The sequence below is a fragment of the Antechinus flavipes genome, chromosome 4, assembly GCF_016432865.1.
Source record: "Antechinus flavipes isolate AdamAnt ecotype Samford, QLD, Australia chromosome 4, AdamAnt_v2, whole genome shotgun sequence".
Classification (NCBI taxonomy): domain Eukaryota; kingdom Metazoa; phylum Chordata; class Mammalia; order Dasyuromorphia; family Dasyuridae; genus Antechinus; species Antechinus flavipes.
The window spans coordinates 412515631-412532697 of NC_067401.1; the positions used below are offsets into that span (position 1 = coordinate 412515631).

A 17067-nucleotide genomic window follows, 5' to 3' on the forward strand; every position below is an offset into this window, starting at 1 on the left:
GTCAGGTATGGGCAAGTGACCTTGCCTGCTCTCTTTGGGGTATGAGCTGTCACAATGATACTTAGAAAGGAAACCTTGAATACTCTGGACATGGGTCTTTCCCTTACATGTAGTCTCCACTTTGATCAAGAGGAAGACTTAGGGCAAAAAGGGCTGGAAGCATTGATTTCTCTGATTCCCCTTTTAGTTTGAAACTATGGTAGCGGCATAATAGAAGCCAGTGGTTAAAACAGAGATTGGGAAAATGTGTTCTCTGACTCGGAACACAATTCCCCAATTTCCTGGAGTAGAGAATTTTTGAAATCATAAAATTTCAAGAGGCTTATTTTAGCCATATCTGTGATTTCATTGCCATAGGAAAACCCCGATCGCTGCCTGTTCTGCAACTTAGAAATGCCAAAATAAAAGGAAATTAATTGATTTGCTCAGGGTCATACAAGAAGTGAGATTTCTCTATCCCTTATGCTATACTGTTTCTTAAAAATGCTAATTAATTAATATATATACACACACACATATATAAAAGCTTTGATACATTCCATGTTTATTGCTAGAGTTCCTCTGAGGAACTATTTATGAATGGAATGTCCTGTCTAAAACTGATTTGAGTTCACATGCAGCTTTTGCACTCCTTCGGTAAGGTTTGAAAATTGTTTCAACGTTGAAAGTTTATGCTCCCATATCTAAGAATTCTCCCTTTTCCCCATTGATGTTTCCTATAACACAGATGATTCTGATTTACTACAAAATAAGTCCTTATAAACCATGAATAGTAGAATTTTCAGGTCATAAAAAAGACCATTAATAAAAACCAACATTAAGAAGCATTTCTTGTCAAGTCTCCTCTTGTGTTATGCTTATCTGCCTCCCCTTGGTCCTGGCTGTTTGTAGCCTTGCAAAGGAGATAACTTGTGAGATGCTAACACCTGAAAAGACTTCCTTGGAGTTTCTCCAACCTCCTTGCGAATGTGTTCTCCCATCACAGACAAACTTGGAGAGGGAGGTACAAGCACACCATTTTGGATCTGTTGGAAGGAGGGATGCAGAAAGGGTCAGCCAGGCATCATCAGCGTAGATTTGTCTCACCCATTAGTCACCTCAGTTTTGCCCTTGGAGAGGAGAGAGAACAGTGTTTTGGGGACTGACAGCTCAGTCCTTCCCTTGGGTCGCATGTCCCACTTTCTAAATGATGGCCGGTAGTTGGGAAACAGCAACTCCTGGCCAATCTTAAAGCGATCTGAATTCACTCAGCTCATTTTGAACCGAGCAAGCCTGGGTGGGCTGAGGCTAGGCTGAGGACCTAATGACCCTCCCTTCTTGGATGACCTGGGGCCAAAGCCTACTTGAGAGGAGATGGAGTGAAGGGGTTTGAGAGGGCCAAGGCCCCCTCTTTTACCTAGGATTCTTTGATTTTAGGTGAGAGGACGTGAAAGGGCAAACCCCTCCTCCCCGACTCTTACCTCCTGCCTTGAAGGCCCTGCAAGCCAGCCAATTAAAGGGTTGCCCGTAGTCGGATGCCTGTATGGCGGCCTTACTGATGCCACGGAGGTAACTGAACCATGACATGTATTTTTGCCCCACTTCCTTTCCTTCTTCCTTGCCTCCTGCCTTCCCCTATGCTTCTGTCCCACTCAAGCTTTCTCCGCTCATGGTACCTCTTTCTCCCCCCGTGCTGCTTTGCCTTGTATGTCCCTAATGGGATTGTGATTTTGTACAATGTCCTTTGCTCCAGGTGGGGGATTCTTTTGTCCCAAACTTTGTGGTTGTCCGGTCATGGAAATGACTGACAGGTGTGAGGATGGAAGCCCAAGGAATTGTGCTAAATTATTTGTTCTTATTATGTTTTTAATTTTTAATTTTTTTATTGGAAAACTCACTTAGTGTTTGCCAGGACAGCTGCTTCAGGGAGGAGTACAAGTTGTTTTTTTTCTAACCCCTTCAGGCTATAACTCTAATTCTGATCTTTGGCCCTCCATTCTTCTGTTACTTCCAATTTCTTCCACTTGAACTAAACAGGTCATATACAACCTGAGGCTTGACCTAGCCTAGAAAGAAAATAAAACTTGTTCATTCTCAGAGTACCATCCGGGAAAGTGTAAGGGCCCCAGGTGATAAAATACCTTGCAGGACCTTGCCAATTAGCCCATATAGATTAGCAAATTATGATTTGCTCAGATTCCTGTATAGCAACCTCTTCACCTTTTGAGATAGGTAGTAATAATACTAGCACTATTGTGCTAGTTGTGTGTAAAATGGACAAATAGCATGTCCATTTTACAGAGGAGGAAAAATGAGGCTTAATAAGTGGTCTTGCCCTTAAGAAATAGGAGAGCTAGAGCTTTTCTCTGAACCCAAGTCCGGGACACAACTTTTCAACTTAGAATCATTGTAAGTACTTTTAAAGGAGCAATTATTCAACTTCATGTCATATTTTTAAGACCTGAAGCTCAGAGTGGGTATGATTAATTATTGAAGGCTCTGCTCTTGGCCTAGAGAATGACTTGTGAGCCTTTATGTGGACTCACAAATTTGATAACTTGAGAATCCTTAATTTGTCATTTAATGCTTTGTTATCCATCCAGGACTCATGCTCCCAAAGATCCCAGACATCTATAGCAGTAATGGTACTACACCCTGGTACTTATTACCAGATGAGAGAAAATATGTTGTAGAGCTATAAAAGAGATGACTTAAAATAGGAATTGAAGGAATTGGTAGGGGGACAGACCATGAGGAAATTCTGACTTAATTCTCTTTTGGAAGAGGGACCTTATGGAGACAAATTTCTGGACTTGAAATGGTTTTGAAGAGATAGAATGTGCATAGAAATATGCTTCCATTGCACTTAGCCTTCCTTGGATGCAGTGAAGCAGAACAAGCCTAGAGAGGAGGGTCTTAAGAGCTGGGCCATGGAGTGGGAAGTCACTGAGACCAACAGAAAGGGAAGAGAAGGCTTAAAAGGCCACTCCCTTGGCCTCCAGGATTATTGTTTTGCAAGTAAAGAAATGGGCATATACCTTCCCTTATAAATGAAATAAGAATTCTGAACATATGAAGGTGGTGTGAAAGGCAATTTGAGATTTTTGTCTCTTTGCGGGGTGATATATATGGGCCACTCCAATTAAAATCTTTCCTATAACTTTGTGACTTTCCAGCCTTATCGTAATGAATAACATATCACAGAAAAAAGAGCAGAAGGTGTTAAAATCTCCAGTAGGGAAGAATAATGAGCAAAACTATTAAGTAGATTTTATTATATTCAATAACAACAGCTCATATTTATGTAGTGCTTTAAAGTTTGTAGAACATACATTTCCTTGTTTGATCCTCACAAAAAATCCTTTGGAGGATAGTGCTTTTATTATCTCCATTTTACAAATGAGGGTCAGAGCAATTAAGTGACTTGTCCCAGAATCACACACCAGTAAGTGTTATAATCAGAATTTGAACCCAGATCTTCCTAATTGTGAATCCAGTATTCCGTTCCATTAGTTATACCATTTTGCCTCTAGAGTCAGCTTAAATGTCCTGTGTTTTGATCACAATTACCCTCAAACATTTAAATGAATCTCTGAGCTCACTGACATGAATATTCTCCCCAACAATACCCATTGAGGCCTCCCCACATTCTGTGAGTCTCATCTGTGTCCTCCCATAAGTTCATTATAGGAGTTCCCCCCAAGATCTCCATTCAACCCAAAGATGCCAATGGAGCATGTGAGCTGCCCATCAGTAATCATATATGAAAATATTGACTGAGGTTGGGCCCTTGCTAATAAATGCAAGTGATGGGTGAGTTGTTGAGATTAAAATGTGTTACCATATTCATTTGTATTAAATGATATTAATGAAGGCAGAGAGTTTAGTTAATGAAATGATTAGAGTTGACGTGCAAGTGTAAATAGAATCCTAATTGATGAATATATTAATTTTTATTTCTCCCCTTCCCTCTTTAACTTCTACAGGTTTTTAGTTCTAACACAATCAGGAAAGGTTGCTCTGATGAGGGATTTCAATAAGTAGCCCCATCACTAGTTGTAATTACAGAGGATTCCTCATTCTGCTCAATTCGATGTCATCTTGAGCCTTCATTGCTGCCATTTTGAGCCTTCGTTGCCATGCTCTGTGTCTCTCCTGTATAGGTAATGGTAACCCATAAGGCTTGATCTTGCCCCTCAAACACTAATGCCCTTCCTTGGACTTAGTGGGCCTTTTTTTTTTTTTTTACACTGAGTAATGGTTAGTTACTCTGACCTTCTGTGGGGAGGAGGGAAAGATGCAGATTGTTATTTTGACATCACCGTAGCTTTTTTCCCAACGGGGAAACCTGATTTAGAAAGTCTTCCGAGCTAATGACCTTCATTGACTGACTTACCACCAATTTTCTGTAGAAGCTTTAAAAAGCACTAGATCTCCAGGGGGAAAGTTACCTGTTACGTATTCAGGTAGTCAGATAATGCTGCTGCTGATCTTTCTGGTTCCTTCCCTTTTGCTCATGAAATTTCAGGGGTGGTTGTGTGAGCTAATGAGCTTCTCAATGCTTTCTGTGTGCACCCCTAGGCACCTTTTCTGTTGATCACTGTTTCTATTACAGTTTCTCTCTTCCTTCTGCTCCTGTTGTTGGTTGCAGGAACAAAGGAATGAGGACTCGCCTGGGATGCTTGTCTCACAAATCAGATTCATGTAGTGATTTCACAGCGATTCTTCCTGACAAGCCAAACCGGGCTCTCAAGTGAGTATGGACATTCAGTTTTGTGTCAGTCACTCAACTGTTAGAGTTCTCTGGGTATCCACCGGGTAGATGAGCTCCAGTTAGTGTTATATACAGATTACCCTGGAATTATGGTATTCTTAAGAAGCAGTTAAAGGATATGTGATTTTGCTAATCAGTTTACTTTATAGCAACTTATTTATGCAATACTTTATGTAAAATAAAATGTTTTAATAAACATCTCATCTTTGTAAGTAAAATATTAGCCTCACTTTATGAGTAAATTAAATGGCTCAGAAACAGTTTGATGGTCCAGTGGAGAGAGTACTGGACCTGGACCCAAGTTCAAATCCAGCCTTAGACACTTAAGTGTCTAGTTAACTAGCTGTGTGATCTTGGGCGGATCATTTAATCTATCTGCCTTAATTTCCTCATCTGTAAAATGGGGGTAATAATGGCACCCACATCCTAAGGTTATTATGAGGATCAAATGGGATAATATTTGTAAGAATCTTTTCAAATCTTAAAGTCCTATGTAAATGCTAGCTGTTATTATTAAGGGATGTGCCCAAGGTCACACAGCTGTAAGTGCTTAAATCAAGACTGAAATTCAGGTCTTTGTACTCTAGAATCTCCTCCACAATACTAAATTACTTCTAAATGGTTGTAAAAGAAACATTTATTTCTCTCAGAAATGAATGAAAATCTTATGTTTGATCTCTCTTCTACCTTGGGGAAGCACCAGGAATAATTATTGGAGAGATAATGAGAGAATCTCTTTTTGTCCCTTTCCTCTTAGTTATTAAATTTGAGTCCTAGACCTTAAAAGTAAGAAATAGAAATTTGCTTAAAACAACAAATTAATAAATAATAACAATGTTAATTCAGCACTCCCTATATGCTGAAGGTCTTTCTTGTTTTTTTCTTGATTCTCAAAGATGCTGTGGAATATTTCAGCTACTTACAATGTGGTCCCTTGCTCTATTCAAGACATTTCCCTTTTTGGTTATGCATTTCCTTGGTGGCCATCCTTTTTCAGGATTCTTTCTTTCTTATATATTGCATCCTACTCATGCTCATAATGAGATTTAAGAGTGCCATGTTTGCAGGGGCAGATTTTTGGATAAGACCTTTTGGTTTGGTATATGTTCTCCAATGAAGCTCTTGTCCAAGGTCCCCTTCAAGCATGGGGGTGATCCTGAGTTCCAAGTCCTATAAAACTGAAAAGGCTTTGAATATGGGTCCTGTAACAGGTTGCTCTAAGTCTCACCTCACTGAGTTCAGAGAGGGTCATTGGCAAGGTGCCCAAAGTGGGATGAATTTGGGGGCCTTTAGGAGAGTCCCAATAGGGATCAGACTAGTGATTTTGTTATAGAGAACTCCTCAGGGAGGAAGTTCTCTCATTCAATGAACTTGACTCCTTCTCCTCAACTTAGAATCTTAGAGAGAAATCTAGAGTAAGTGCGAAGTTAAGCAGTGTCCCAGGTCACCAAGAAAGCATGTATCAGAGGCAGATCTGAAACTCCACTCTTCTTTACTTGGAAGTCAACTTTCAAAAAACCATCTCTGGAGACATAGAAGAAATTTTGATCTCTATCGGTGGAAGTAAAGTTATAGATCTTTGATAATTTGAATAATTAATTAATTGGATAATCTATTTATTTCAAGTTTCTATTTTGTATTATTTTGTGCCAAAGAAGAAGAGGTAGTGGGCTTTGTGAATAGTATTTCAGAATTTTGTTTCTTTTGTTCCAGGAGGCTGTCCACAGAAGAAGCTACGAGGTGGGCAGACTCATTTGATGTGCTCCTCTCCCATAAGTGTGAGTAGACCCAGAGCTTCTAATTTTGACACTCAGATGCAGTTTTCATAAGGAGATTTTATAGCAACTTTTCTGGGGCAGGATTTTACTCTGAGACTTGAGATTTGTGGGATTAAATGATCAGGGTTTTTGCCTCTAGTTCCTAATTATTGCCAGTAAGTCTAAATGACATTCTCTACAAGTCCTCAGGACTCCTTAGTTTGATCATCCATAAAGCAGGTGATACACAGATGTTGTAAAATACTACCATTGATGCTTGAGGTAATAAAGCAAAGGAAAACTTTTTCAGAAATACAAAGGTTCAAATCTCAGTGACTCAGGCAAATTTCCAAGACTTCTTAATTAAATAAGATAACATTTGTAAATCTCTTAGCACTGTGCCTGGCACATAGTAGCCACTTAAATGCTTATTCCATCCATCCACCTAATCTGCATTGATAGTGGAAATTCCTTACTGAGACGTCTCTAAACTGATGAAATTGCAGCTCTAGTCCCTTCCCCCTAAATGTGGTAGACACTGGGGAACTTTTTAAAAAATAATATTTTATTTTCCCAAATACATGGGAAGATAATTTTCAACATTCATTTTTGCAAAACTTTGTGTTCCAGAAATTTTCCCCTCTTTCCTCCTCTCCTTCTTCCCCAAAACAGCAAGTAATCCAATATAAATTAAATATGTGCAATTCTTCTAAACATATTTCCATATTCATCATGCTGTGCAAGAAAAATCAGATCAAAAGGGAAAAAAAACAAGAGAAAGAAAAAAAAATCCAAGCAAACAAAGAACAGCAATAAAAAGGTGAAAATACTATGCTTCCTTCCACATTCAGTCTTCATAATTCTCTCTCTGGATGCAGATAGTACTTTCCATCACAAATCTATTAGAATTGCCTTGAATCACCTCATTGTTGAAAAGAACCAAGTCCATCACAATTGTTGTCACTGTGTACAGTGTTCTCTTGGTTCCAATCACTTTACTTAACATCTGCACTGGGGAACTTTTGATCCAAGGTAGCTTATATTCTTCTAGGAGTATTTTTCTATTATTTCTGTTCTTATGTCCACTGCTTCCCACAAAGCCAAAAGAGACATATGTAAAGTGGCAAAGGCAAGTTATAACAGTAAAGTGATAGTAGTGGTCAAGATTGAGAATGGCCAGCATCAATGGCCAGTTGTCATTGGTGGTGAGCCATTTCACTCCATTTTTTTCTTTCTCACCAAGTTCTGATCACCCTATTTTGTAAGCTTATTAGTTTTTTTTTTTATAAAATATACTCATTCTTCTGATGACAGAAGGCTAAGTAAATGATATATCTTTTAAAAATTATTTGACTTTGACTTAGTTGAGTAGACTCTATTTCCAGCAAATAATTTGCAATTTACAAATGGAATATAATACCATATAATAAGTTGGGCAAATATCATGGATTCCTGTGAAAGAAACATTGAAATTTTTTTAAGCATTTGTTTTTTTATTTCACATAGGGCATATGTACTCCTTTGATAAAACACATCTTATAGTGATGGGACAGTATGGGAAAACAAAACCTCCCACAAAAACCTGGTTGGTATTATAGGTTGAACAATTTCTGAGATCATGTTCTTTTATTATTATTATAGCTTTTTATTTACAAAACATATGCATGGGTAAATTTTCAACATTGACTCTTATAAAACCTTCTGTTCCAACTTTTCACTCCTTCCCCCATCCCCTCCCCTAGATGGCAGGTAGTCCCATACATGTTAAATATGTTGAAGTATGGAAACATTTAAATTTCTATCAGTTGCACTGAGAAGAAATAATACAAGGCAGATGCAGTTTGTGTTGGTGACAGGATTCTCTAAAGCAGCAAGTTTACCCTGTAAGGGTCGGGACAATTATCTGCCAAATAGGACTTCAGCTTTGACAGTTACTCCTACTCTTTTGAGAGGCTACATTATCTAGAGTCTCATTAGGGCTGTAACAAGTGTCATTTCCAATTTTTCTCTTTTTTTTCCCCATTGGAATGGATTTGTTTCAAGGTCATGTTGAAACTTGGTTTCTGTTGCTGCCTCCAGAGTTGACTCACTGGGTTTATGCCCCTGAGGCTGTTTTCTCATTGGTGAAATGGAGATAAAAATATTCTTTTCCTGTCTCATAGGTGGTGTGAATAATTGAAAATACCCTCATATGGCTTTGAGTTCCTCTATAGAAAGGAGCTATGTAGAAATAAGGTGATATTAGGTGAAGGTATTTTATATTAAATGCATAATAGTATCTTTATGAGAAAAAGATGAACCCTCTTGGACTTCAGATGCATTGATTTTTTTTTTGGCCCACATCACCATTCAGCCATTACAAAGGGCTGATGAATTTACTCATGAGAGCTTTGTCAGATCTTCATACTGACAGAGGACTGTTGGTAGAAGGACGTTCATTTCCACTGTTTCCATCAATGTTTTTAGTTTTATTTATTTATTTTAAAAATGGTTTTAAATTAGAAGTCTTCATGAATTTTGTTATATTTTCAGAAATGAAATAGGAAAGATACAGCCTGATGTATTGGATGGAAAGTCAGACTTTAAAACCTGGGTTCAAATGCCAGCTATGACACATAGTTGGCTGAGTGGTCACTCAGCCTGGGAAATCACTCAGCTTTTAGTACTCCTAGGTGACTCTAAGACTATACATTGGTAAAGTTTGCTCATGAGGAGTTATCTATAAATATATTATCACAGGTCTGGTTCTCCCCCTTTCCTATGTCCTTTACAAAAATTAATTAGGCTTTCTTAGAGTTGGGAGACTAACTGCTTCCATTTAAAATTAAAAAACAAAACAAACAAGGTTATTTCTATTATCCTTTTGTGGATCTGATTTCTTTCTGCCTGAGCCACCTTGAACTAGCCGCTTAACATCTCAGTCTCAGTTTCCTTATCTGTAAAATGAAAGGGATGGATTAGGTAGTCTCTGAGGTCCCTTCAAACTGTACATCTCTGATCCTGTGTTGCTTTGTTTTTTCATGTTTGTGTGAAAGCTAAAAATCTAGGTCTCTTTGAAAAGAGAGAAGACTTTATTTGAAAGATCGGTAGAATTCCAGAGGCTATTTTTCAGAGTTTTGGCTAATATTGATCTCTCAGGTATCTTCTAAGTGTGTTTTTATTAGGTCCAGCATGAGGTCTAAGGAGATGTCAGAACCTACTTTAACCTTGAAGAGTATCGACAACATTTTAAAAATCTAATTAATTTGGGTTAGGATGGTAACTTAATTAGTGCTGATTAAGCTTTTCCAAAGGGACCTTGGATGCAATACTCTCTTAGGAGGGACAGCCGTTGATCAGAAGTGTGTAGGGCTTTCAATTAAGACAACAAAATATGTCCTAAAAATGAAAAAGAGGAGAGTGAATTGAATAGTTGGGTCCCAAAGGAATGTATTGAGGTTCCACAAATCCATTCCTTGGTAATTCTTTGTAGCCAGGAAAGACTAAAAGAAATAAGCAGTCTCTGAGTTTCCTTGAGTCGTAACACAAATTATCATGTTTCTTTTCTGCTCCTCTTTCAATTCCATCTTTAAACAGAACATAAAAAATTCAATATTAGGGCTGGAAGGAATCTTAAAGATCATTTGGTCCAATGGTTCTCAAAATTTTTGGTCCCAGAACCTATTTACACACAAAAAAATGGAAGTCCTTCACCTCCCAAGAGCTTTATGTGCGTTTGCTGTTGTTACTAAATCACTTCAGTCATTTGTGACCCCGCTTAAAATTTTCTTGGCAAAGATACTGAAGAAGTTTGTCATTTCATTCTCCAACTCATTTTATAAATGAGAAATTGAAGCAAGCAGGATTAAGTGACTTGTCCAGGATCACATAGTTAGTTATTGTCTGAGGCCAGATTTGAATTAATGAAGATGAATCTTCCTGATTCCAAGCCCAGTGCTCTCTTTACTGTGCTACTTAGCTGTCCCTTCTTACATCTGTAAATATTTACTGCATTACAAATTAAAATGTCTTGTTATTATCATGAAAATAGTTTTGATTTTTTTGGTTTCCACAAAAGGGTCTTGAGGACCTTGAAAGGTTCCTGTAGTTTAAGAACTATTGATCTAGTCCAATATCCTCTCTTTATAGAAGATAAAAATGAGACTCAAACAGGATAAGTGGGTTAAAGTCATACTGGCTGTTAGCCCATTGCTCTTTCAGCTGTATCATTTCTCTCTGCCACTTCATTACCCCTCACATTTCATCTACCTCCTGGATTGGAAGGGAATTTGCCTTTTCACTAGACTATAACCTATTAGATTAAGCATTATGTCAAGGCTCTGTCCTGATCAAATGTTTGACTTTGGACAAATCATTTGGATCTCTCAGCCTCAGTTTCATATTACAATGAGAAAGGTGAACGTTCTCATATATTTCTATGGAGAAGATGGAGAAAAGTACATTTGGATGAATTCAGAATAGGATAGATCACCAGAACTCAAATAATTGTTGGTAATGGTTTCATGATACCATAACGAAAGGGTCATTTTGTAGTACCCAGGGGTTGATGTTTTGCCTTATGCTATTTAACATTTTTATCAATGACTTGGATAAAGGCATACATGGCCCAATTATCAGCTCTCCAGTTGACAGAAAACTGAGAGAGATGGACTGGAGCATTGGGCTCAGTCTAAGAAGATGAAATTCAATTTGGATAAATATCAAGTGTTTGTACTTGGGTAGAAAATATTATAAACATCAGATAGAAAAGATATACTTAGATAATAATAGTTCTAAAAAATTAGCTGAGGACTTTATTGGTTTGTGATATCTATGTAAAGTAAAAAAGAAAGCAAACAACATGATCTTGGGCTGACTTGATTGCTACATAGCTTTCAGGAATAGGAAAGTGCTAGTCTCACAGCTCTTCCATCGTAAGTATTGTGCTCAGTCCAGCGTATCATGGATTAAGAAAAATATTGATATGCTCTTAGAGAGTGTTCAGAGGAGGACAACCAGTATGGTGAAGGGACGTCAGTCTAAGTCATATAATTTTTTAAGTAAGTATTTATTAAGCAACTAGTATGTGCTTTGTGCTGAATGTTTCACAAATACTACCTTATTGATTCAGAATTGGATATGAAGATCATTTCAGGTAATGACAGATGTTTAGCATCATGGAGCACATGATAATCATGTTCAAGTATATAAACCATTGTCCTGTGGAAGGGAAATTAGACCCATTTAGTTTGGTCCCAAAGAACTGAACCAGGAACAGAAGATAGAAGTTGAAATGGGGTCAGTTTAGTCTCGATGTCAACATAAACTCCTAGTGGGGCTGCCCAAAGTGGACTAGATCACCAGTGGTCACCTGGGTAAGCTTTCCTACTCAAAGGTCTCCATCCAGAGACGTCATATGACCACTTTTTGGGTATGTTATTATGGGGATTCCTTTGGTGTATCAATTGGACTACAGGGTTGCTGAGACTTTCTAGCACACAGGTTTTGCAACTTTGTGACTGTACAGTCCTTTCCGAGGTTCCTCCTAGCTGAAATATTCTGTTAAACCATGTTTTCATTTACCCATGTCCTCCTGTACCAAGATCATTGTTCTGCCTTCAAGAAACCTGGACTGAGAAAAAGTCAATCAGCCCCAGGGGGGAGTCTGATTCAGCCAGGCTGCCTGCAGGGTTATGGGAAAACGGATCAAAGCTGAGAAGGGGAAGGTGTTCAGAAAGAGGGCTGCGGGCTCCATGTCAGCATAGTCTTCTGTCTTTCTTGGGTAATATTAGACTGGGAGATTTAATTGATTCACACCTTGTAATAAAGAAAACCCTCTGTGATCTCTAAAATTTTAGGATTAAGTGGTTTGAAAAATGGAATGATATTGGGGAGCAGTTTTATTAAAAATAGACATGGATGTTCTTTACTTAAAAATACAGTTGAAGAGAAAATACTACTAAGGGACCTGTGGGGAAGGTAGAATAGAATAGAGAGAAACAAAAGATGGACTTTTTTTTAGGGATAAGGACTGGATTCTCTATGTTGAGGAACTTCCCTTTACCATTTCAAGTGGGCACCCTGTCTGCAGCTTGTCTAGAAATTGGGGAGGTGAGATGATTTAGCCTGAGTCACCCAGCCAATAGGTGTCAGAGAGGGGCTTGTATCCAGGTCTTGCTGACTCTGGGTCCAGCTAACTATCCACTTACTAGCATACTGCCTTTATTTTTGCTCAAAGCTGATTCTGAGGTGACAACTGGAAAGGATGTCATGGGGTGCTGAGGTTGTATTCTCTTCTAAGTAGTGGTCCCTGATGTGTTCAGTAGACAGGAATAGGACTTTAATATACTGTCACTTGGAAGTTTTTTCTCTTTTCAATGTAGTGAGAGTTTAGACCTGATTTCTGAAGCATTGGAACTCAGGACTTGTGTGTGTGTGTGTGTGTGTGTGTGTGTGTGTGTGTGTTGTGTGTGTGTGTGTGTGTGTGTGAGAGAGAGAGAGAGAGAGAGAGAGAGAGACAGAGAGAGACAGAGAGACAGAGAGAGACAGAGACAGAGAGAGACAGAGACAGAGAGAGACAGACACACACACAGAGACAGACAGAGAGACAGAGAGAGAAAGAGAGAGAGAGAGAGAGAGAGAGAGAGAGAGAGAGAGAGAGAGAGAGAAGGGAGGGAAGAGCATATATGTTTTTAGACTAGAGGGGAGAGATTGTCTGCACCATGTATGCATCTGCATTGGAGGGAGGGGAATAGTGTGTGTGTGTGCGTGTGTGTGTGTGTGTGAAGGCACTCATGCGTGCGTGAATGCAATGTACAAGGACATCTCTCTGTCCCAGCATCTCCCACCCCAGTCTGTGAGCTTGATGGAAATTCTATCTGACAGGATGCCGGGGGGCAGGCATGCAGTAGTGCATCTTCAGCCTGTGTTCCTCACGAGGTTTGGACACATGGCTTGTTATTTGTTCAGCTTCCAGTAGGATAGCCTGCCTAATTCTCCTTCCTCTCAGACCTTCCTCTACCGCCCCAAAGAAACAAGGACAGAGATTAATGTGAATTGTAAAAGTGACAGTTATTTTCCTCTCTGTCCTCTCCTCCCCTTACCTCCCTTCCTTCCATTACCCATGATTTCCATACTTGGAGGACACCTCTCCCCCTTTACACATCCCCATCCTTCTCCGTTCAGGTACTGAGTTGGTCTGTTTTTGCATCAGTCAGAGAATGCTGAATCACTGAAGCGTTACAGACAAAAGACCCTTTGCATTTTCATGGCCGCCCATCTCCAATACACACAAACCAGTTCACACACATTTAAGGACAATCCTTACTTTGAAATAGAGGCTGGACCTGATTTCAATTATATAGAGATTTCCAAGGTGAGGAAACTCTCTCTACCATTGTAGGTCTATACCTTTCAACAATTTACAATCTTAGGGAATTATCTAAAGCAGAGGGGTCCACAACACTTCTCAGTGTAGTCCCAACCAGATTAAATATAATTGGGAAGCAGCAAAATAAAGCAAGCTATATAGATAATGGTCATGCATAGGATTGCATGGTACCACACATTATATGTATGAAGTTATTCTGTCGCTTTCAGCCGTGTTCAACACTTCAGGACCTCATTTGGGGTTTTCTTGGCAGATATTGGAATAGTTAGCCATTTCTTTCTCCATGTTTAACATATACATAATATGAATGATATATTATAACCTTAAGAATGTTAAAACAAATTGTTAATGTATCATTTTCTAAGTTACTATGCTGTCCTTAGGGATCCTTATGCACAATTTAGTGATTTCCCTATTCTATGTGAGTTTGATATCCCTGGGACATAATGGGGGGGAGTGAGTGATTTCCTCCTGTCCCCTTAATTGCTCCTGACTTTGAAGCCAGCTCACTGTCCATTGCATCATATTGGCATTTTTGTTGTGATTGAGTAATTTTTCAGTTGTGTCTGAGGCCAGATTTGAATTTGGGAAGATGAACCTTCCTGGCCCCAGACCCAATACTTATATAGCTGAGTGGTTCTAGGCAAGTCACTTAACCCTGTTTGCTCCAATGTGAAATGGGTGCTATTATTAGCAATATTTTACACATGAGAACAACTAAAGCTAGTAAAGCTTCAGTGACTTGTTCAAGGTCACACAGCCAGTGAGGATCTGAGGTAAGATTTCAATCTGTTTTCCTGATTGCAAATTCAGCACTCTTATTTACCACATGCACAACATGTTGACTTGTCACCCATCGTAGTGTAATTTCATTTTACAGATGAGGAGACTGACACTTAAGAAGGTCAAAGAACTAACCAATGACTGATGGAGGAGATGACACTGAATTAAGATTTTAAGGATAGAAATTCAGCAAACAAAGAGTTGGAGGGGTCATGTAAGGTACTCTCTATCTAAGGAAGAAGGTAAAAGAAGGTACTATTGAGTCAAAGGCTAAGTAGTGAAGGTTAAGGGGGAACAGGTTTAGAGAGAAAGAAAAATAAGAAGCTTAGTTTGAGTTTGAGGAATATGATGGTATTCATAATCCAGGTAAAAAAGATGAGAGTCCGAAATGCAGAAGAGAACTCCAGACTGGAGAAATAGATTTTTGAATCTTCTATTTTAGATTAATCACTTTGCTTAACTGCTTCACTTAAATCCAATTGGCAAATGTAGCATTTCTAATGTCATGTTCTCTTTGAAAACAAAGGACAAACAACAACAATCTACAGATGTTTAAGTTGAAGTTTTAGAAGTAAATAAGATTGCCAAGGGAAAGAATCTAAAAAGGGAAGAGAGAGATCTCTTTAATGCCAACTAATTCATTTATGATAGATTCTATGGCTATAACATTCAGAATCATATCTAGGGCAAGGAAGCTATGCCCTTAAGCACAGAGATTTAAGAGCATGAATATTTAACATATGCCTTTTTCAGCTGGTAGGTAAACACCTAGTTACTAACTCCTAGTTGTGAAGAATAATTGTTAAAAGGAAAACTATCAGGGGGCAGCTAAGTGGCGTTGTAGATAGAGCACCAGCCCTGAAGTCAGGAGGACCTGAGTTCAAATCTAGACTCAGACACTTAACAGGTCCTAGCTGTGTGACCCTGAGCAAGTCACTCAACTCCAATTGTCTCAGGGGAAAAAAAGGGAAAACTATCAGATTACTATTAGTGGTGTGAATAGCATTCACCATGAGCCACTATAAAAACTTTTACTACTCAACTAAATGTATCTTAATTACTTGTATTATTTTTATATCATGAATCACAGAGTTTATTTGTATCATTTGCTCCAGGTATCAAAATTACTAGTTACGGTTCTTATACTATCGTATTATATACTATTACATTGTATACAATTATATTATACTATTATATACTCTTGTTTTGGAAAAACAGAGATTCAGAGGTTTTAAATTGAAAAAATCCTTGGAGATCATCTATTCTAGCCCCTTCTACCTCTCAAACTTTGATCATATTATTGTGGACAGTGTACTTAAAAAGTAATAACTAGCATATATAGAGTGCCTCAAGGTTTATAATATCTCATTTCATCTTCATGACAGCCCTGGGATGTGGGATATCCTTATTTTTCAGATGAAGAAACTGAGGCAGACAGAGTTTAAGTGACTTTTCCATTGTTATACAACTGATAAATGTCTAAAGGCTGGCTTTGAACTCAAAATTTCCTGACTAGTTCTAGCATTCTATCCATTGCCCCATTTAGCTCTCAGGCCTGTGATTTTGTTAGCATAGGGAACTCCCAGTAAAGAAATTCTCTCATTAGGGTAGACTTGTGACTGTTCTGCAGCTTAAAATCTTAGAGACTGCCACAGGTCCTTAGAGCTTAAATGACTTGTCCACAAAGCCAGGATTTGAATCCAAATGTTCCTGACTACAATGATGACCCCCACCCCCTATAAGCTGTATGACTTCTCATTTATCAATATGAGGTTTCATAATTATTTCCTGTTGCTAAAGAGCTTCAGGAGAGTGTGCTCTGTTGAATTTTCCCAGAAGTCTTTGGCTTTGCTACTATTTCCAAAATGTAGCGTTTTCCTTTGCACTGGAAGAAAGCTGGAGACACTTACCTGGGAGCAGGAAGCCTTGAGCTTAGTCTTGTAGTCCAAGGTGCTACATGTGTCAGCTACCATTATTTATTATTATTGTTACTGTATTCTAATGTGGAAGATTAAATAGGAACATATAAAAAACATACAGAATAGATGTTAGGTAACTTGAGAGGGGAAAACACTAGCAGCTTATGGAGCTGTCCACTCTGCATCTTTCACTATTCTTTCTGCAGGCAGCCTTCAGCTCCCTCAATGACTCTGTTTCTCTCCTTACACGTAGCCTCACATGCAAAATGAAGCATCTGGACTAAATGACCTTAAAGGTCTTTTTATGTCTTGTGGCTCAAGAGAGAGACTTGGTTAATTTATGTCTTGTTTGAGCACACATGCATATGTATACCTATCCACACAGATGTGTGCACCCACTCATGGATGCATGCACTTACAAGCTCCAACATCAAACCTCTAGAGAACTTCCTCTAAATGGGCAGGAAAGATGCTTAATTAGTACTT

The 17067-nt window shown here is 38.6% G+C and overlaps 1 protein-coding gene across 1 annotated transcript in view; it reads left to right on the top strand.

Moving 5' to 3' along the window:
• Window positions 1–17067, top strand: part of RGS8 (regulator of G protein signaling 8) — a 67164-nt gene that overhangs the window by 31700 nt on the left and 18397 nt on the right. The window contains exons 3-5 of the mRNA XM_051998819.1: window positions 1417–1548; window positions 4631–4732; window positions 6467–6531. Coding sequence (XP_051854779.1) covers window positions 1523–1548; window positions 4631–4732; window positions 6467–6531 — 193 coding nt within the window. The 5' untranslated portion in view covers window positions 1417–1522. The remainder of the gene's footprint in view (window positions 1–1416; window positions 1549–4630; window positions 4733–6466; window positions 6532–17067) is intronic.